Source organism: Populus euphratica, unplaced genomic scaffold (assembly GCF_000495115.2).
Source record: "Populus euphratica unplaced genomic scaffold, PopEup_1.0 scaffold3.1, whole genome shotgun sequence".
In the NCBI taxonomy this organism is placed as follows: domain Eukaryota; kingdom Viridiplantae; phylum Streptophyta; class Magnoliopsida; order Malpighiales; family Salicaceae; genus Populus; species Populus euphratica.
The window spans coordinates 5105256-5125750 of record NW_011499847.1 but is presented as its reverse complement, the minus strand read 5'-3'; the positions used below and the strand labels follow the sequence as shown (position 1 = coordinate 5125750).

The following is a 20495-nucleotide window of genomic DNA, read 5'->3' as shown; positions in this document are numbered from 1 at the left end:
TTGAAAATTTTCATCCACCCCATCTCTACTGACAGTGGATGGACACATATGAGGGCTGGTACACTTCAATGGACAATCCTAAACTTGGCGCATCCTAAACAATGTTGAAGGTAGTGGGATTGCCTGGGAGGGTTACCATTCATTCACCAACATAAAAATGAAAGGAGATCTCTAATTATATGGTGCAGGAAAGGTAATGTTTAGCGTTTGCTATTTCGAAATTGAAGGATGATAATATGAGGACTGTATTCCAACCACCATCTTGTATAAGCATGACCATAGTAACAGGAATGCATACAGTTTTTGTTTGTGTACCAGAAATGTAATCTCAGTCTCACGATGAAAACACAAACAAGTTGCATAGGAACAATGGATTATTCAAACTCGTTAACGAGGAAAAAATGTTTTGATATCATCAATGTATTGAGACAACACGGGGCTTGCTTGCCAGAAGGTAAAATTTCTGGCAAGTAATGCCAAAAACAATACTACTTCCAGCTCCATCTCAATAATAATACTTTCACCTCCGACTCTAGTCTACCAGTGGCTTTTATACAAGAGAAAGCTCTCCGGCTGGAATCGATCTCTTGACAAGTTTCGCCCAAGATTCATTGGTCTCGGTGATGACCTTGAGAGCATAGTCCTATCCATCATATGGAAACCATTATTCAGAGGAGATACGGAAGATTACAGAATGGAACAGGTAGCACCAAACATAAAATGACAAGAAAAATCTAAGGCATCTTGTACTAAATTATTATACCAAACTTCAATTGGCTATCAAATGATCGGAACAAAACAAGGATATTTATCAATTCATTCAATCATCAATCAATGACAAAGCAGTACATGGTGTTCTGCACCATCACATGAAGGCCATGACTAAGGTAATTGCAATTGAGGGTAAAATCGATATCCGTATATTGTTAAAGAGTTATGCTATTCAATTCATTTATCAGCTTGTGTAGGTCAATGTGCTCAAAATCAAATGTCTTTGATAATTGCATATCTAGATAATGCAATCCTTTTCCGCATAATATAGCTTTTAACAGCACGGTTAGCTACACCCACAGCACATGATAGCAAAAAAAAAAAAAACACCTTATTAATAAGGAAGAAGGGATGGAAATGAGGCAAAATTAGAACTTCACGAAGCTGTTACATACAGGCAAGGTTCTATTTCAAAAATAAATAAATAAATTACCTTGCTTGCTGCCTTGTTGCCAAGACCAAACCTGTTGGCAGGTTTCCCATCAGGGATCTTATAGTCTCTGAACCAATCCCTGATTGCAGTGAGAGTGCCCTGAAGATAACCACCAGATACTTAGTACTTCTATTTCTATTTATAGCACATTCTCTCATTTCCAGATTCAACCGAAGTCCTCATTTCCAGATTCAATCAAAGTCCTTGCTTGTTCTAGGACAATGATTGTCCGGTTAATTCAAAGTCCAGGCAGAAGTTCTATCAAAAAAGTACCTTCATCACAATCTTAACTTTTCCAAAACCATACCACTAATCGTCTAATGCTATGTCAGCAAAATGGGATTGTGATACATAACCCACACCTTCAATGAATTCCACATCCCCAACTTAGCATTCCAGATATATTCACTCATTTGTCCCACTTATTACAATAGCTTAGCATATCAATGCTTACAACTCTTTAATCATTTACTTTCATTATGCTGATAAATTAAAGGCATAAAATATACCCTTTTCCTTTTTGAATACAATCTAACCATTTAAGTAGAAAATGCTTTGAAATTATGACCTCTTAAAAAAAAATACCATCTTAAATCCAACATGTACGCATTTGGAGAAATTATGAAACAAATTATTAACTAATCAAAGATATTTCTAGTAGCTGATAAAAGAACAACTACTTTTCATTGCAACTGATTTTACAAAATTGACAAGTGGCTGTGGTGAGGTATTGCAAGGCTGCTTGGTAATAGAAGAGGACTTACGGGGAAATGTTTCTCTACATCATCAACATCATTTACGAGAGATGCTCGTGGATCATCCAAAGAGATAGCAACAATTTTCCAGTCAAGTTCCCCTTCATCAATCATGGCCAAAGCAGCCAAGGGCTTGACCTTGAGAATTTCACCAATCTTTCCCCGTCTTTCACCAATCTCGACAACATCAACTAAAAGCAGAGACAGCAATTTTACAAATCTGAAGTGCTACTTAATTGGAACAAGCAAATGCTAGAATCTGTAAGAAAGGGAAAATATCAAAATAGAACATATGCTGATATACCAGGGTCATTATCTCCTAATGCTTCTTCAACTTCGGCATTTGCAAAAGATGGGTCTTCCCATGTTTGTGGAAGCAATCCATAGTTCCAGTTTATGTTGTAGCTGAAAATAAGGCAGAAACAAGAATTCAAAACCAATAAAATATGTTCAGGCAATGAAGTAAGCAGAGGAGATGCAACCGAATGTTGAGCTACAATGGGCTAACATTAAAAGCGCAAGTGCTGAGAACAAATTGAAATATCTGTACGAAACCAGTGAATGATTTATAAAGGAAGCAACAAGAAAATCTTACGGATAGTATCTTAGTTTCCCCTTTTTGGTATCTTGCTTAATAGGAGTGAATTGCTCATCAGTAGCAACCTCCATCTTTGCGCTTGATTCTTTTGGTATTTCAACAACAAAGTTGAAAGCCCCATCTCCCAAGTGCAACGGTATGTCATGCCAGGGCGAAACCTGTAATACCAAACAACACTTGCATTACCCATAAGCAAACACAAAAAAACCTAAAGAAAACTGTTTTTAAGTTGTTGAAAAAAGTCCCAAATCATAGGTGCTCTCTACTTGAGTTTTCTTAATGGACTAACAGGTGACCCCGTCTCCGCGATTTGGACAAGTCGTCTCAATGCAAATTGGCATATACAGAACCTCATCTCCACTATAACAACCTTTCGTTTCAATTTTCAAATTCAGATTGCCATGGCTAAAATAAAAAACCAAGAACTCAAACTGAAACATAAAAGCACCAAAATCTCGCATTGATTAACAAGAGCAAAACTCAACTATCAAAGAACAATGCATTGTTATTTTCATAAATAAATATAATTTTAAGCACAAATATACACTGAAATCATTACCATTGGAGACAGGAAGTGGTTTTCTAAAGATTTTTCTTCTGGGTTTGGCAAATTACATTCATTCCTCGCTTATTATCACTAACCAATACAGATATCATAAAAAAGAGAAACTTCAGAGAAGTGAAAGATATAACCTTTTTGCCAGAATTGTCAAGAAAGTAGACACGGTAATCAAGGGTCTCAGGCTGGCCTTCTTCCTTGATTTGAACATCAGGATTGTAAATAGACTTGCAAGAAAACAACCTCTTTGAAACCCTTTTGGTGGTGGTGTTGAAGCGAAGGTGGTTGTTGAAGGTGGGAGCCTTTTGATTTAAACTGACGAATGGTCTTTTAAGGAGCAAGCAGGATGCTGTTGTGCTGGTTGCAGCTGACATCACTCTCGCAGTCGCCATTTTTGCTGCTAGGTTCACTGATAGTGCCCTTTTCTTGGTTAGATTCACTGAGAGAGTACTTCTTGTGAGCCAAGCCTCAGTTTAAAAAGGGAGGGCTTTCTAAGTTTTTGAGCCACAGAGAAGAGAACGAGTTCTTTGTACGGTCTTGATAGGCTGCCTGCGTCCCACACTCTAATGTCATACCCTTGAGTCTTGCCAGAATCTCAGCTACAGAAATATGTTATCATTCATTCATTTACTTGGGGGGACATATTCGTATAATTAAAAACCACGAATTATAAGTTTTTTTAAATAAAAAATTAGTATAGTGACGAAATTTTATTTTTCTAGTAAGATAACATAGATTAAAATTTATTATGAAAATAGCATAATTTGTTTTAAGCTCATATGCACGACCATGGTAGGTCTAAGTATTTTTTTGGATTACACGCGCCGTGGCTTGTGCTACTCGGCTTCAAAAATATGATTTTTTTTTAGTGTTAATGATTTGTTTTTGTTGTGCCTTGAATTCTCACTATTCTTTTTTATCTTTCCTTTTATCTCTTTTACTCTGGTTATTATGAGAGCCCATTTCTTCTTCTTCTTCTTTTTCTTCCTCTTGAGCATTGTATCTTATTACCAACCTAGTCATTGGATCTTCCCGTATGTTGTCTTACCGTTGGATTTTCCTTTTTTTTTTATTGGCCATAAAAGATTTATACTTTGAAAAGAGAATTACATTTCCAGTATGCTTATAGCTAAGATTGAATTGGACATGTGTGTGAGGCATTTTAAAAGAAAATTAACATAACATAAAAGTGACGTGTGAACTGTGCTATTTTTATAAATAAATTTTTAATTCTTCTATTTTGATTAAATTTTTCAGTCATTGTGCTATTTTTTTTACATATAAAAAAATATATATTTTGAATTTTGATTGATACCATCTCTAACATCGTTGTTTTCTCTCATTTGGATTTTGTTTTGATGGACACTTCCCATTATATGGTGTAGGGACACCTCCAAACTTTGGTAAATTTTATATTCTAATTCTAAAAGTTTTTAATTTTTTAAATTATACACTTAAAGTTAAGATTTTTTTATTTAGCAGTAAGAGTTTTTTTAATCAATTTAAAAATATATAATTTGTCTTTTTATTTATTATTTTATTTAAAGTTTAACCCCGGATTTTTCATCCCTTGGCAATTTTATGATTTTTTTTATATTAAAAAAAAAACAATGACTTGTCTATAGTATTTAGTGGCTAAATTTAGTAGAAAAAACTCCAGAAACCCATCCAAGGAAAGTTCCAACAATCAAATTTAGCAATGAACTCCTAAAGACAAAAGCTTTTGTGCGCTTGTCCAAATCATAAATATTTAGTTTTGCTCACATGCAAGAGAACCATGCCCCTCGCCTCAAAAAGGTGGTTCTTTCTTTCTGGTTACAAATAGTAACACGGTTTACATTTGTAAGAACCGTGAATGAACACCGTACCAAAATGTGTCCACATCCAAGTACTTAGAGCAGAAGGTTATGAATGCCTTCGATTAAAGCAACAGTTTCTGGTTCTGCATATTATTTTCCATAAAAAGCAAAGTTCACTTGTTGCTGGCATTTGCATGCCAGGCCAGCATATCTGGTATATTTTATCAATGGCCCGTGTAATTAGGCTCTTGATTTTTTTTATTTGCATAGTCGACTGCCCCATGTTTTTTTAAAATAAAAGATTAGATAACTTGTGGTCTGATTCATTAGTGACTGAGAAATCAAGGTTTTAAGTTTTTTATATATTAAAAAAAAACCTGTTTTTTATCTTTAAAATAACCGTAAAAACTGTAATAAACCTAATAATAATCTCAAAAAAAAATCTCAAAAACTAAAATTAACTTGAAAAAATATAAAATTTTGCATAATCCATTTACAATAATATTAATATATGAGAGAATGAAACTTCCTGAGTGAAAAACCTAAGCCTTCTAGAGAAATGATTTGATGCAGTTTTATTTATTTCTTTCTTTCAAATAATCAAGTATCCACAGCTAAGCAGATTCATGGAGTTTGGCACTGCATCAAATCATATGCGCCAAAGAGCACTCAGGAAATGCAAAAACCGAAGCATCGACTTGCAGACTTTTATACAACTTCGAAAATCAGCAACCAAAAAACAAGCTCAGTTTTAATGTCAATAATTTGATTACACTTTTAAGGTAAAACACCTCTTAAATATCCCACAGGAATCAAACACATCTTACACGTTATTGAGTTTCGGATCCATCAGTATAATGGGCACTCCGTTGGAACAAATATGGATTGGAGAGCCACTAACAGCAATGCAAATTGTAGAAAGCACAAAGGGAAAGTAGTCATAAGGCAGCAAAACATCAGCTCTGTTGGATTCCACTAGGCCAAGTTTGATTCTTCACAGGGATCAGAATTGCTTCAACTTCTGATAAAGTTTCTTGATCCTTGCCAAACGTAGCAAGTTCCGTAGCAGCAGAAACATTCTCCTCAACCTGATCATCAAAAGAGGTGCATCACCCGCACAATTATGGCGTCAATAGTGTAGACAGAGACTTTGTCATCATTAGCATGGTAAACATGACACATCAGATAAAGTGGATGTTAACATAAGCACTAAGTAGTTCAACCGGGTATCTGCTGTCCACCTCTTAATTACTTATTTAGCTTTTGAATTGGATGCTTTGAGCCTTTAAAAAAAAATTGTGCATTTGTAAATGGACAACAGCTACCTTACAAACAGATGATGTAACAAACAATAGAGCATGTTATCGCACAAACATGGACCCAGATTTACATGTCTATGCTAGTAAAACTATGCAGGGGGAAAGGATTGAACAGAATACTATGGTAAAGCTCAGAAAGTGCGACACTTGAAATTGAAGTTTAATACTTGTATATCAAACAAAATGTGGAAATCAAGGGAATGTAGGAGTACCTGTCTAACAGAGTTCATGCCAACCAGCACGGATGAAATATCCTTATTCGACAAACTGTATTGCATTGCTATCTTTGAAATATTCTTCCCCTTCTCTTTACAGAAGGCAGCAGCAGCTTCACATGCAGACTGTGGTTGGGGGTGGAGATCAATTAACTTCGCAAAAATGTAATCCATCTTCAAGTGAGCAAGTATTGCAAGCATATCCAAGATATCTAAGATGAGATGCATGGTACAGCAACCTCTAGAGACAGCCCATAAATATCTTATTCATATTATCTGATCAGGATCTGTTATAGGTGGAATCGGAAATTTGCCTGAACGAACGTGCCCTATTAGATCCATATCGAACAGCATGATCTCAGATCTTTCCACTTCAGAAGGCATTCTTGATCCCATCACATGACATGAGTGCTAGTTGTGATCCTCAATAATCCATTTAATACATTCATATGTAATGTTACAATTGGTTCTTCGTCACATGACTTGCGACTCTGTTATCCTAACAAGAATTCAAGTTTGATCATAGCTCCTAAAGATAAATCCAGCTTTTTTGACACATAACTGATGAAACTATCCTTCTCTCTTTTTGAGGTCGACATAAAATTGGTGAACTTAAAAAGAACAGTATTAATGCGGAGGTGTCGATGGTGGTGTGCCATATGTGTGCGTGCACAGATATATGTTTACATCACTCACCAAACTTCAACTCTTGGTGAAATATTACCAGACAAATTAGCTGGCAACATTTGCTTTGACTGTTTCAGCGAAGCAGTAATGTGATGAAAAGCCAAATGATATGGACAGAAAGCTTAACAGATTATTTAAGGGGATGAGGGCAGACCTTCAGTTCAGGAGAAGCTGGATGCCACTCTGGAGGGCCATTCTCTGTTAGTAGCCCCATTGCTAGTGGAGACGCACTAATTACACCTACACCTTTGCTCTTCAAGTAAGGCAATAAATCCGCCAACGTAGAATCATTAATACTATAGCGACAATAAGACAAAATAACGTCAACTGTGCCAGGCGGCACTCGATCAAGAACATACGTAAATACTCCCAACGGCAGCCCAGTTATACCAATAAAACGAATCTTCCCTGCTTCCTTTAGTTTCCGTAGCGCGGGAATTGTTTCATTCACTATCTGTCAATAAAACCAAATCAAACCAACCCAACTCATTCTTTTCCATCACATCCTCGTATTTTTCTAACAAAATCTGAACTTTAGAATCTTAAAAAAAAAAAAAAAAAGCTAACAAGAAAAAAGCAGATATTGCAAACCCAGGTAGGAAAGTAAAATAAAATTAAGAACCTGATCAAGAGACCCAAATTCAATATCATGGCATTGGAGTATATCAACATAATCCAACTGCAATCTTGCCAAGCTCTCATCAATACTCTTTGTCACTCTCTCAGCACTAAAATCAAAGCCCTCCACATATCTTCCACACTTTGTGGACACAATATATTCATTTCTCGGAACTCCTAGAGCTTTAAGTCCCTTACCAAGCATCTTCTCTGACAATGTCCCTCCATAATACCTTTCAAATAGCAGCATCAAACATTGTCGTGAACAAGAACAAAATAAAAAAGTGATAAATAAATAGTAATAGTGGCAAATTAAAAGAATAGTTCATTGAGAAGGAGGAGACATACGGAGAGGTGTCGAAGAAATTAATGCCAAGGAGGAAGGCTTCGCGGACAGAGGAGATGGCGTCGTGTTCAGAGACAGGGCCGAAGACACTGCCAAGTGGTGAAGCTCCAAAGCCGACGCAACTAAGTTTGAGACCCGTGTTTCCAAGGGGTCGAAGCTCCAGGTTTGGGTGCGGATATGCCATCTGATTGATTTGGAAAAAGTTTTGGAGATTGCTTTTTGAAATGGGGAAATGTAGTAGTAAGGATTCGGAAATGGCTGAGAGAGAAGGGGAAGCGAGGAACGCAGGGGAGATGGTACAGATTCTCTCTAGGAGTTGAGAGGTCCCTTCTCCTTCACACGGCTATTGGATTCTCTACGAAGGAAAAAAAAAAATATATATATATATATATAAAATTTACTTTGATGAATGAAAAAACTAAAGTTTTTCTAAAAAGGTTTTCTATATCTAAGCTATTAAAGTTTACACACACATACTACACATTTTATTGTACAAAATTAAAAAATCTTCTACTTATTTGAATAGAATTAAAAATCAGATACTTAATTGAGAAAATCATATAAGTTAATACATGCAATTAAAATCACTTTATTCCTTGCTAGAAAAACTTAAATTCAACGCATATAGTTGCTTGTTAATACTGTATTTATGTTCAAATTCATCCCTTATATTATAAGTTTCTCGTTTAGTTCTCAAACTTACTTAAATTTAATGTTTTACCCTTTGTTTGGACGGATGAGATTTGCTAAAGTTTATTGTCGTTTTCTGTGTTTGCAGCAAATAATGAGGTCAATAATTCAATTCAAAATTATATAGAATATCTAAATTTTATAAAATGATAGCTAGTATGATTAATCCCACCTATCTTGTACTTCATGAGCAATTATTTTTTTTAGAATAACGTGGGTGTCCGGGCCAGCTTACGTACACTACGACTAATCTTATGGGCCCTGAAGTTAACGACCATGTAAGCCTTCAGTGGCCATCATATGAGTAACCAAAAACTCGAACTTGAAACCACAGAGAGAGCAAACCCTTTGATTTCAAGTTCTTACCACTTGGTCACCGCCTAAATGGTTTCATGAGCAATTATTAAGTTAGTTTGTTGTCGGTATTCATACACGACACACAAACGTATGTGCTTGCATTCATCATCACGTGACGTGTTATGGGACAATGTTTTTGTCAGGGCAAGGGATATATTCCTCCCTGGTTGTTACCTGATTCTCGATCGAATCTAGAAACAGGGAAAAAAATCAATTGAGTCCCTGATATGATAAACAGAATCACACAACCCAGTTAATCCAGATCTTAAAAAAATTGCCTTTCAAATCATAAAGAACGAAGACTTTTTTGTCTTAAACTTACATAATTTTTTTTCAAGAAAAAACCACAATTGAAAGTGTTAATTGGACAATGTTTGATCAATAAGAGATAGAGATGGATTTTATTTTGTTTATGTTTTAACTTTTAAGTTATCTTTGTTATTGTGATAATTTTTGTTTGTTTTTTTATCTAATCTCAAATAAAAAGATTTTTCTGTTACCAGACAATTTTTATTTTTTGTATTGGACTTCACACACGTAATTGTATTTCAAATATTAATTTTATAAAAATTAAAATAATTTATTTTTTATTTATAAATAATTGTTATTTATTTATTTTATATGAAAAAAGCTATTTATGGTAGTTTTAACTATTCTCATATTTGCTTAGATTGATTTTAAAAAAAACCATGATTAAATTTTTTTTATCTATTTTTTAAAAAATTAATCATAAGAGCTATCAGAATACTCAACATCCATTTAATATATAAAAAATAATTATAAAAAAATAGTAACATATTTGATTAAAAAAACAGACACAAAATGTAAAATAATTTATTTTTTGAGTATTTTTAAATAATTTATATACTTTCAAAAATATAAAAAATATTTTTTTATTTTTTTATTGTAGGATAATAACTAAATGCTTTATTAAAAAACCATGTTGGAGAACATGGAGGTTTCTCGTAGTTATAATTCTAGTCGCTGTTGCATAAATATTTCAACGGTGAGAGAAAACCTTTCCTTGTATAACCAATTCAGCCCTAATATAAATTTATAGTAGTTTGTTTTAGATTGCTATAATGAGGGCATTGGTAAATTGATAGATGTTAGCAAAAATTATTGTTATTATTATTATTTTGGTGCAGGGAAAAGGGGAAAAATTAAAGCTACGAGCGGAGAAAAGCAACTCCAGCCATTAACACTGAAAATTAAAAGAAAACGGTCTATTATTTCAGCTTTACCGTGAATTCTCTTATGTTCACTCCGTTATTCATAGCAAATTTTTTCCTTCTTGGTCTATGAAACTTTTAGTTTCTTACTGATTAATAATTGAGATTAGTTTCTTTTTAATTTTATTATTTAAAAAGTTTCCATGATTTTAAATATTAATATTTATTTTATCCAATATGCCATGGAGTATTTTAATGTTAAATTAAAGATCTATTTTATAAAATAAATTTTAAATCTGTTATTAAAAAAAAAGAATAATAATCAAAATCAAAGTTGGTGAAAAACAAAGATGTATAATTCAATTTCATCCCCAAATTTTTTAATTATACATGACTAGTTACTACTTTTTACATTTTTAAGTTAAAAACTTTATTTTTAACATGTTCAATTTATGAATACTAGGAAATAAAAAATAAAGTTGATGGGAAACAATGATGAGAGAGGTTATAGTTAGTCGATCATATTCCATCTATCTTATGACTGAACTTGGTATCAATGGTTTAATATGAACAAAAAAGAATTCAATTAAGGTGATTTTATTTTTCAAACATGTCAAAAAATATAAATCAAGATGTATTAAGTTATTTTTTATTTAATTTTATTTCAGATTTTAAAACCAATTAGAAGGTCTCTAGGCTTCAAAATACATTTGTTGTAATTTCTAAAATGTTTTAGAGGTATTTTTAGACAACACCAAGCTGAGAAATGGGTTTTTAAGGTCTAAATACCTAGACTCTTATTTTTATACCACAAGAAGTAGGTGAAAAATATAAAAATAAACGACAAATCATCTAAGAGCCTAGCTTTTTCAGCCCATTCATACCTTAGTTTTTTTACAACAACAAGTTCTGTCTTTTTTTCTTGTTTTTTTCTTAATGTTCTTTTAATTATCACCCCTATTTTATTTTTAAATTGTCTAGTTTAATTTTTTAATATTAATTAATCTTTTGGGTTATTTCTATAATTTCATGATACTTTAAAGAAACTATTTTAATTCATCTTTGATTTTTTTTTCATCTTGGATTTTAAATAGACCATTTATATTTGCATAATTTATTTATAAGAATAAAAATCACATGTGCTTAATGGGTATAATGAGTCTTGAAACTTAATTAAAAAAAACGTATACAAAAATATTCAAGATAAAATATTTACAGCTGTATTTATTTTTATTTATTGTAAAGAAAATCAACTTTCCATTAAAGTTCTTAATCAAAGTGAATGAATCTTATTCAATTTATATTTTTTATGTTTTTCAATCCATTTCATTAAACATGGAGATTATCTTTTCACTTACTAATTAACAAAAAATATAATAATAAAAAATGTATTCCCAGCGCCATCAGCCAGCATAATTATAACAAGTGGAGTCACCTAAAAGAAGCTCGGGCAGGCAAGCAGGAGGAGCGTTCCCAGTAGTAGAATCACCGATACCAGGAGGCAGGAGCAACCATGCTAGCCATAAAATCAACGCAAGGTTTTTTTCACGAAAGACATATAAAAGCATGGTTAAAGAAATGGATGGGATAGAGATAAAATTGGATAAGGACCGAAATTTATGATTTCAATAATAATTAACTGGGAATGTGGTTGGAGGAATTCTCAGCAATTTGTTTTTAAAAAACGATAAATTTAAATCATATATTATAAAATAATATAAATTATATCTTATAATTTTATATAATAATTTAAGTTTTTAAATTTAAATATTTTTTGACATGGTATAAAATTTTTATTGACTAAAAAATTACAAGTTGAATTCTCGTCAAATTAATTAATAATATAAGATGATAGAAGTTTATGCAGATTTAAATTCAAAAAACTTACACTATATGATATATATATATATATATATATATTAAACAACTTAAATTTATACATTGAAAATACACTGTAAAACGTTTACCCATTAATCGTACTTACCACGACGAAATGAATGTTATATTCAAATTTCAAAACTGGTAAGTCAGATCAGTTGCCGACAGGGTCACAAGATATTGGGATGAAACTACGAGGAAACCTCCCAAGTACTATCCCGACAAGACAATACCTGCTTCACTTTTAGCTCTCTCATGGCCCTTTTTCTCTCCAAGTTGATAGAATGTAATGCAAACTGTACGAAAGGTAATCAAACTGTACGTCACTCTCTGAAACGCAACTCTGGATTGCCTGAAGTTCCCTTCACAAACACTGTATATATTATAAATTAAATTAATTTGATGTTAATATTAAAAATATTTTTTAAAAAATAAAAAATTTATTTTAATATATTTACAAATAAAAAATACTTCAAAATATTTTTAAAAATATATAAAAATAATATTTTTTAAATTTATTTTTCTGAAATATATGTTAATAATATTTTTTTATTTTTTAAAATTATTTTTAACATTAACCTATCAAAACGATTTAAAATATATTAAATTTTTAATTTTAAAAATAATAAAATTTATTTAAAATTATTGAACAAGCCTAAACTCAATCTAAATAGTATCCTTCAATTTTATTAAAAACAAATTCTAATTTTCAATGAGCATGATTCAAAAATATCCCTATTATCTAATTAAAAAAATTGAGTGTTAAAAGACATTTTTTCAAAACAATCAAGCACCGACTACTTCTTTGTTGTGTATCTGCCCAAGAATACTGACAACGTGCTTTTCTTTTTAACTTTTTCTTCAAAAAGATTTTTTTAATGTTTACATAAAGGATAAAGAATACGCTTGTGACAGTATAAGATAATATTTGAGATTATAATAATAATTGTTTTTTAAAATATTTTTTATTTAAAAATATATTAAAATAACATATATATATATATATTATTTTTTAAAATTTATTTTTAATCTAAAATTATAAAAAAAATATTTCAAAACAAAAAAATCACAAAGATTTTCAAAAATATTTTTCAAAGCCAAAACAAAGTCAATTTAAAAAGAACCTAAGAAGGTTCTCACTCATTTTCACGGGCTGTCAATTATAGCAAGCTGAAAAATAAAATAAAAAACCCCACTAAACTCCATAACCAGTATTTGTTACCAGCATTTTAAGGCCTGGAATCAACCACTGATCCAAAGGGAATAAGAGCAAAACATTTAGCATGCAGATCCATTTAAAGATCGTCAGCGTTTAAGTATTCATTTAGAGTTGGTTTTTTTATAATGACAATGTTTAATGTTTTAAATATATTTTGTTGAGAAATATATTAAAATATTATTTTTAATACTAGTATATTAAAATAATTTAAAAAATAAATTTTTTTTTTAAAAAAATACTTTCAAAACACAAAACAAATTACCTTTTATTACATAACATTACACTTAACAAGTGCAAATTTTTATTTTAATTATGAAATTTGTTTAAAAAATTAATTTAATTTAAAAATTAAGTTATTAAATAAAACTATATTATATAATTTATGTTATTCTATAACATATATTATCAAGTAAAAGTTTTTAAATTTTAAATTTATATTATTTTATATTTAATTTATATCAAATAAATATAAATAATAAAATTTAAACTTATAATCACTTTATTCTCAAAATTCTAATACTATATTAATAAATTAATTAAAAAAATAAATTAAGATACATTATATTATTTCTGACAAAATCAACCAGTCAATAATCTCCGCTACTTGCTGGCACCTCGTTACGGGTCTCAATTTGTAATCATGAGCCAACCTCTTTATGGGTCGGTTTTCGACGGGCCGTACCCACCCACCAACAAAAAGGATGTGAAAAGTAAAAGGGTGTCGTTACCTTATTGGCTTAAGAATTCAAGAAAAGTCACTGGAAGGTTCAAAATTGAACCAAACCATCCGTACCATTCGATGACGCGTTTCATTTCAGTTTTTTGGCTAGGATAATAGGGTTTTTTTGTTAAAGTGTGTTTTATTTTAAAATATATAGAAACAATTTTTTTAATTTTTAGAAATTTATTTTTAATATTATCTCATTAAAAAAATATGAGTAAAAAATAAATTAAAAAGAAAATTCATTTTGAAAAGTACGGTTCAACTGCAAAGCTAAATACCCCTAAAACTGTTTGCTTTATTACTTAATAGAACCATATTAACTTTTTATTTATTTATGAATTTAATGTTAAACTTGTTTAAGCATTTATTTTTTTATAACGACTATAAGCATGCTTTCAAGGACCGGACAATAGCTATACAAAAATCAGTTTTAGCAGTCCACGTACAATCACTAAGGTTTAATTGCATTAAAATAAATCGACTGTATGAAATGCTGCAAAATTAACGTGGGCTTTGTAAGAAATATTAAAAAACAAATTCAATTGCTAATTTGATAGACATGGTGTGGGGCCACATCCTTGAAGATGAAAGGTTTCTCACCAGCAAGCCTTGAATGTAAATTTTCAACGGCTAGCTGGTAATCTATCCCGTAAAGTCTGCAAAACAACAAAAAATGATTTGTTAATTGTTATAAGTTAATTGGCCTGCCAGCAAAAACGGCCCACTAAGTTAAAATATTCCAATTTGCCATCGGAATATCAAGCTAATACAGCCTATAGTCATCAAAATTACAGTCTTTATTCACATCTGTTATTACAAGAGGCGGAGAAGCTATAAAAGTTGAATTATGAGGGCAGGGGACTCTCCTGCTTTAGTGGAAGTTTGACATTGAAAGCCTGGTAAGCTCTTACTAATTCTCTTCCATTCTTTTACTCATCATCAGAAAGGAGCTTCTGCCATGGAAACTTCATCAATTACCGCTTTATATGAACTAGTAAGAGCACCTGTGATCATTATTGCACTTTAATTATCAGATATAGGAATTTGGAAACTTTTTGTTAGTAATTCAGGATTTGTCAGATACTGAAATGTAAATATTACTGATGCACAGGGAATGGAGGATCCAGGCTTCACCAACCAGTGGTACATGAACTCCCTTGATGATATCAGCTTACTTCCATTAGCTGCTGCTGCATTTGGAGAGAACGTACACCATCCTTTCTCTCACCAAAATTTCAACCTCAAAACCCCCATGGATAGTAATCCTACTAGCATTAATGTCAGGCCACCAAAACAAATGAAAACTTTTCATTTGTCAGACCCACAATCTGCCTTTTCTCCTAACTTTCTTTCATTTGTCAATCCCAACCACGCAAATCAAATGGGATTGGTGAAGCCTAAAGAGGAGGCAGTATGTTCCCAAAGCATCAATAACTTCCCTTCTGACATGGTAGTTTCCCAAGATATCTTTGGGAGCCAAAACTATGTATTCAAGGCTTGCCAAGGACCTGAGAGGATTAGCACAAACACCACTAGACTTTCTCAAAGTCAAGATCACATTATTGCAGAAAGGAAGCGGCGAGAGAAGCTTAGTCAACGATTCATAGCTTTATCTGCTGTAGTTCCTGGCCTGAAGAAGGTAACAAGCTTAATCCAGATTATTCTTTATTATCATTCCTGATAGCTTTTCATTTCCAATTAATCATGGTATCTGGGATATCTTATATATGTGAGCATGCCGTGTTTTAGATGGACAAAGCTTCTGTTTTAGGAGATGCTATCAAGTACTTGAAACAACTGCAAGAGAAAGTTAAGACACTCGAGGAACAAACAAAAAGGAAAACCATGGAATCAGTGGTCATTGTGAAGAAATCTCATATCTATGTCGATGAGGGTGATGTCAACTCTTCCTCAGACGAGTCCAAAGGCCCTATTCATGAAACTTTGCCCGAAATTGAAGCAAGATTCTGTGACAAACATGTCCTCATAAGGATCCATTGTGAGAAAAGGAAAGGAGTTTTGGAGAAAACAGTGGCTGAAATTGAGAAACTCCACCTATCAGTAATCAATAGCAGTGTTCTCGCATTTGGGACATCTGCTCTTCATGTTACTTTTATTGCACAGGTAAGTTCTGTCCTCAGCCAGTTCTTTCAAATATCTAGTTTAACATGTGCATGCATGTGTCTTCTCCCTTTTCGAATACTAATAAAGGACTTGTATATCCACTTCTTGCAGATGGATATCGACTTCAACTTGTCATTAAAGGATCTTGTGAAGACTTTACGCTCAGCTTTCGAGTTCTTCATGTGAAAAAGAAGCTGCTTCAAGCTCAGTTAGTATGACGGTCTTATCAGTTTATCTGATGCTGATGGAAACTTAGAAGACACAATAAATAATCAGCATATATCGATACATATACAGCTCAAAGCTATCCTTCTAAAAGTAGACGAGGCCTGTAATGCTCCATCACTTTTTATCCTTACCTATAAGCTTGTTTGCTGTGAGGTTCATTTTGCAGGAGGGTTTTCTTTCCCTAATCAGTTTTTGCATGGTCAAATTCTTAGCCATGTCCAAGACCCATCTGTTTCAAAAGAGTGATCTCACAGCTAGTTTAGGCTTTTTTAGTGGGAGGTTGATTATTCAACTGAACATGTTAAGTCCCTTTCTTACCTAAGATGGTTATCCAGGGGAGATGGTTTTTTAGGTGTAGACAAAAGGCCTTGTGTTGTTGTAATTTTGTTTGATCAGTGTTTGAAGAGGCCGTCTGTGGCCTTCTTTTCTTCTTCTCCGTAATGCTCTAATAATGATCTGTAACAGTTTCGTTCAGACCAATGGGATAATTTACAATAGTAACTCCCATCCGCCAATGAACGTGATTATCACACACACACACGGGGAATCTTGTCCCTGGATTTACTTGAATGCTGGGAATGGCTTATGGAAACGAAAATGTTGCCCACCACTATGTTGCTGGATTGTTGAGTTTGACGAATTCAGTGCTGGTTGGTGTATATACTGTTTTTTATTTAAAAATATATTAAAATAATTTTTTTAATATTTTTTATTTATTTTTAACATTGAAAAATCAATAACATAAAAATAAAACACTAAAATAAAGCTACCACTCTCACTTTCAAATGATCCTTCGCGGGTCAAGAAGGAGAACATCCCATTCAAATCCAGTTGCAAGACGGAACCGAACCGCGCACAAACACAGTAACAGTCTATCTATACTTGAGATTTTAGAAGATTACATTAAAGCTCAAGAAACTATGTATAGAAAAGGTTGTCCAATATTTAACTTATTTTTAGGCTCAATTGACGCTCCAAAAAATTGCATCAATCATGAATCATGATTATAGAATGCCCCACCTAGGACACACACACACACGTATATATATATTCTTTAAGTTTTTTTAAAAGTCAGAATCATAAGAAAAAATTGAAATAGTATTCTAATATCACGGGATTAAATACTAGCCATTTTTGCGTAGTGGCTGCCTAGCCTAGTACTAGATAGGTTAGGGATGAGCTGGAATTGAGATATGGCTCCCAGACACTGTTAAGTTTTCCAGGATCGTGAAAGTTTAACTAATTATTATCACTAACATAAACTAATTCGTGAGGGGACAGCGTAGCTGCCAACACTGTTCATTCTCTTGTAAATTACTGTAAATTATAATATTAAGATTTTTAAAATTTGATTCTTGAATGGTATTTTTTGCACAATTTGGTTTTTTTTAAACCTAAATTCGCAACTAATTATATATTGTTTTATAGAGAAAGATTGAATTGAAAGTCAATCCTTTTATAAACAAAATAAAAAAATTTCAAAATAGATGGTGGCCTCAAATTTTATATATATATATATAAAATCCCATTCCCCAATTTTTTAGGGGTATAGGTGATTGATATTTAAAATTATTTAAAATTTAATTTTGCTATAAAAGTTAATTTCTCTTTTTTTTAGAAAATAAAAAACAATTTAAAAAAAAAATTATTATCAATGATAATTCTAATCACTAAAAAAAATTAAAACTGATGTTAATGAGTTCTATTTATTAAAATTGATGTCAATAAATTTTATTTTTTAGAATAATTTTATTTACATATTTTTTTTCTTACCTAAAGAGGCATATTTGCCTTGAAGAATGTTTTTGAATTTGAATTAATTTTAATTTTTTAAATTATTTTTTAATTTATTAATATGTTCATCAAGATATTTTATATTAAAAATAAGTTTTTAAATCAAAAAACCAAAATCTTGTTTTTCCAACAACCTCCGGTTGTTGGATTTTACAGAGGCAAATAATATATTATCTGCTTCTCTTTCTTTTCTATAGAAAAATAGAATGCAAGAACCATCCTTTTGTTTTTTTTTAAAAGACAAGCTTATATGTTCAGGTTATTTTTTTTAATACGCCTGCCCACTTGATCTTTTCTTGGTTTAATTCGTAATATTACTTGTATCAATAATGTACTTTTACAATCTTGCCATCACATTCCTATCATTTTTGTTTACTTCTAAAATAAATATTTGATATAATTATCATGCAATTTTTTATTATATAATTAAATAAAATAATCTTCAAGATAAAAATATTATTGAATATGATAACATGTATGATTTATTTTACTAGTTAATTTTATTGATTAAGTTCATTTAATTTTTTTCAAAAAATAAATATTTTTTTTTTATTTTTTTTTATCTTTTATCATTAAGTTAATTTATCATTGAGCTTTTTAACTTGTTTTTTTCTTTTATAGGTTAACCTATATTAACTTAGATAAATTAAATGTCATCTTAATATTAAATAAAAAATATTTAATACCTAACATTTATTTTTTTAGAACACATATCACTAACGCTTGAATTTTTTTCATGCTTTGAAAACTTTTTGATAACACCCATGGCTGCCAATGTACTAGTTAAATGGCTATTTGGTGCAAGATTGATAGAGAGCTTAAAAAAATGACCTGTTTTGGCCATCACTTTGAACTGCTCTGTTATTTTTATAATGATTTTTAAAAGTATTTTTTAAAAAATTAATATATTTTTATTTTTTAAAATTTATTTTTCATATTAGTACATAAGATAATTTTAAAATATTATTAAAAATAATTAAAAATTATTTGTTTTCACAAGCGTTCCTTCAAGAATTGACGGTCCGCAGAAGTTTTTGTATCATAGTCCCAGACAGTAATAAAATTGATAAGGTTGTCGTCCAAGACTACTTTCCGACTACTTTAATATTACTTGAATTATTGAACGGACCCATTGTGGCCTCAGTCCCCACAAAAGACCGTGATCTTGCTATGACCTTCAGCTCTCTCTCTCTCTCTCTCCCCCTCTCCCCGCTCGAAGATAACCAGAACACTAATTGTTAATTCCCAATAAAAATCAAAAGCGAAGAAAATGAAAATTCAAGCTGTACTGGTGGATATCAAAACGCAGAAAATAGCTTGGAAAATTATACTCCAGAAATGACAAACCTATACAATTAATATCATGGCCTTACCGTCACATGCAATGGATTATCCTTTGATATTTGATGCTGTACATGGCGTTCATTTGATAACCAAGAATACAGATGAAGAAAAGACAGAGTCCTTTCTTATCACTAGCCACTGGTATCAAACCAGAGTCCAGGGCAATTCACTAAACCAATGGGACTTTTGCATCACTTCAACTTTTCTTCATGATTTGTCAAGGAAGCAAGGCTATACTACAACATAGGCTTTGAAAATTTACTTGAGGAGAGTTTCCTCTGAGAAAAGCGTTCGATCTTTAACTGAAAGCTATGCTGTATAGTTAGCTACTTATTTCAAATTATTAATGCCCATTTTCTCCCACGTATTTATCTGCTATTTTAAGCCATGTGGTCTCGCTGATTGCTTCAGCCTGTGTGGAGTGCAGTTTAAACTGATATCATCTATTTTTTTAATATTTTCAAATCATTTTGATATTGCTGAAGATAATATAACTTAAGGGTTGAAAACCCAGCATGAGATCTCCCGGAGAATTAATGGATACACGAGTGGTTTATTAGCTGCAAGTTGCTCGATGTTCAAGTCATTCTGTACTCAGGATCGTACTGAGGAAATACGAGTTCTAAAAATGATTAAAGAAAAGCTAACGTAATGGCCGTAAGGATGTGATTGATTAGTTGAAATTTGTGATTCAATTATTATAATCAGTAAGAACCCACCATCTTTCTTAATCAACAAGTTTAATTAAATTATAGATGTTTTTTCCCCAGAGGGAAAGTCTATCATTCTATAAAAACGATATATAATGAATAAAAAACATAGGCAGCACTAGTGGGTGTACCAAATAAATAAAACAACCCATCTC

General features: G+C 31.7%; 3 protein-coding genes across 4 annotated transcripts; 1 reads left to right on the top strand and 2 right to left on the bottom strand.

The window, feature by feature from the left end:
* Window positions 1-246: 246 nt before the first annotated feature.
* On the bottom strand, window positions 247-3703 carry LOC105109738 (soluble inorganic pyrophosphatase 1, chloroplastic-like). Its single transcript, XM_011004531.1, has 6 exons — window positions 3251-3703; window positions 2555-2715; window positions 2264-2364; window positions 1969-2150; window positions 1205-1303; window positions 247-643 (listed from the first exon to the last, which is right to left on the bottom strand). The coding sequence occupies exons 1-6, from the start codon at window positions 3506-3508 to the stop codon at window positions 551-553; spliced, it is 894 nt and encodes a 297-aa protein (XP_011002833.1). The 5' UTR covers window positions 3509-3703; the 3' UTR covers window positions 247-550.
* Window positions 3704-5584: 1881 nt separating this feature from the next.
* Window positions 5585-8451, bottom strand: LOC105109729 (L-galactose dehydrogenase-like). Its single transcript, XM_011004519.1, has 5 exons — window positions 8103-8451; window positions 7759-7987; window positions 7291-7590; window positions 6447-6575; window positions 5585-6003 (listed from the first exon to the last, which is right to left on the bottom strand). Exons 1-5 carry the CDS (start codon window positions 8282-8284, stop codon window positions 5872-5874), a joined length of 972 nt encoding a protein of 323 aa, XP_011002821.1. The 5' UTR covers window positions 8285-8451; the 3' UTR covers window positions 5585-5871.
* Window positions 8452-14947: 6496 nt separating this feature from the next.
* LOC105109715 (transcription factor bHLH18-like) lies at window positions 14948-17002 on the top strand. 2 transcript variants are annotated; one of them, XM_011004512.1, is made up of 4 exons: window positions 14948-15039; window positions 15252-15779; window positions 15890-16264; window positions 16376-17002. In XM_011004512.1, the coding sequence occupies exons 2-4, from the start codon at window positions 15255-15257 to the stop codon at window positions 16448-16450; spliced, it is 975 nt and encodes a 324-aa protein (XP_011002814.1). In that variant the 5' UTR covers window positions 14948-15039; window positions 15252-15254; the 3' UTR covers window positions 16451-17002. The 2 variants fall into 2 exon arrangements, with proteins under 2 accessions (XP_011002814.1, XP_011002806.1); XM_011004504.1 differs by having other exon boundaries at window positions 14948-15134.
* Window positions 17003-20495: the final 3493 nt, after the last annotated feature.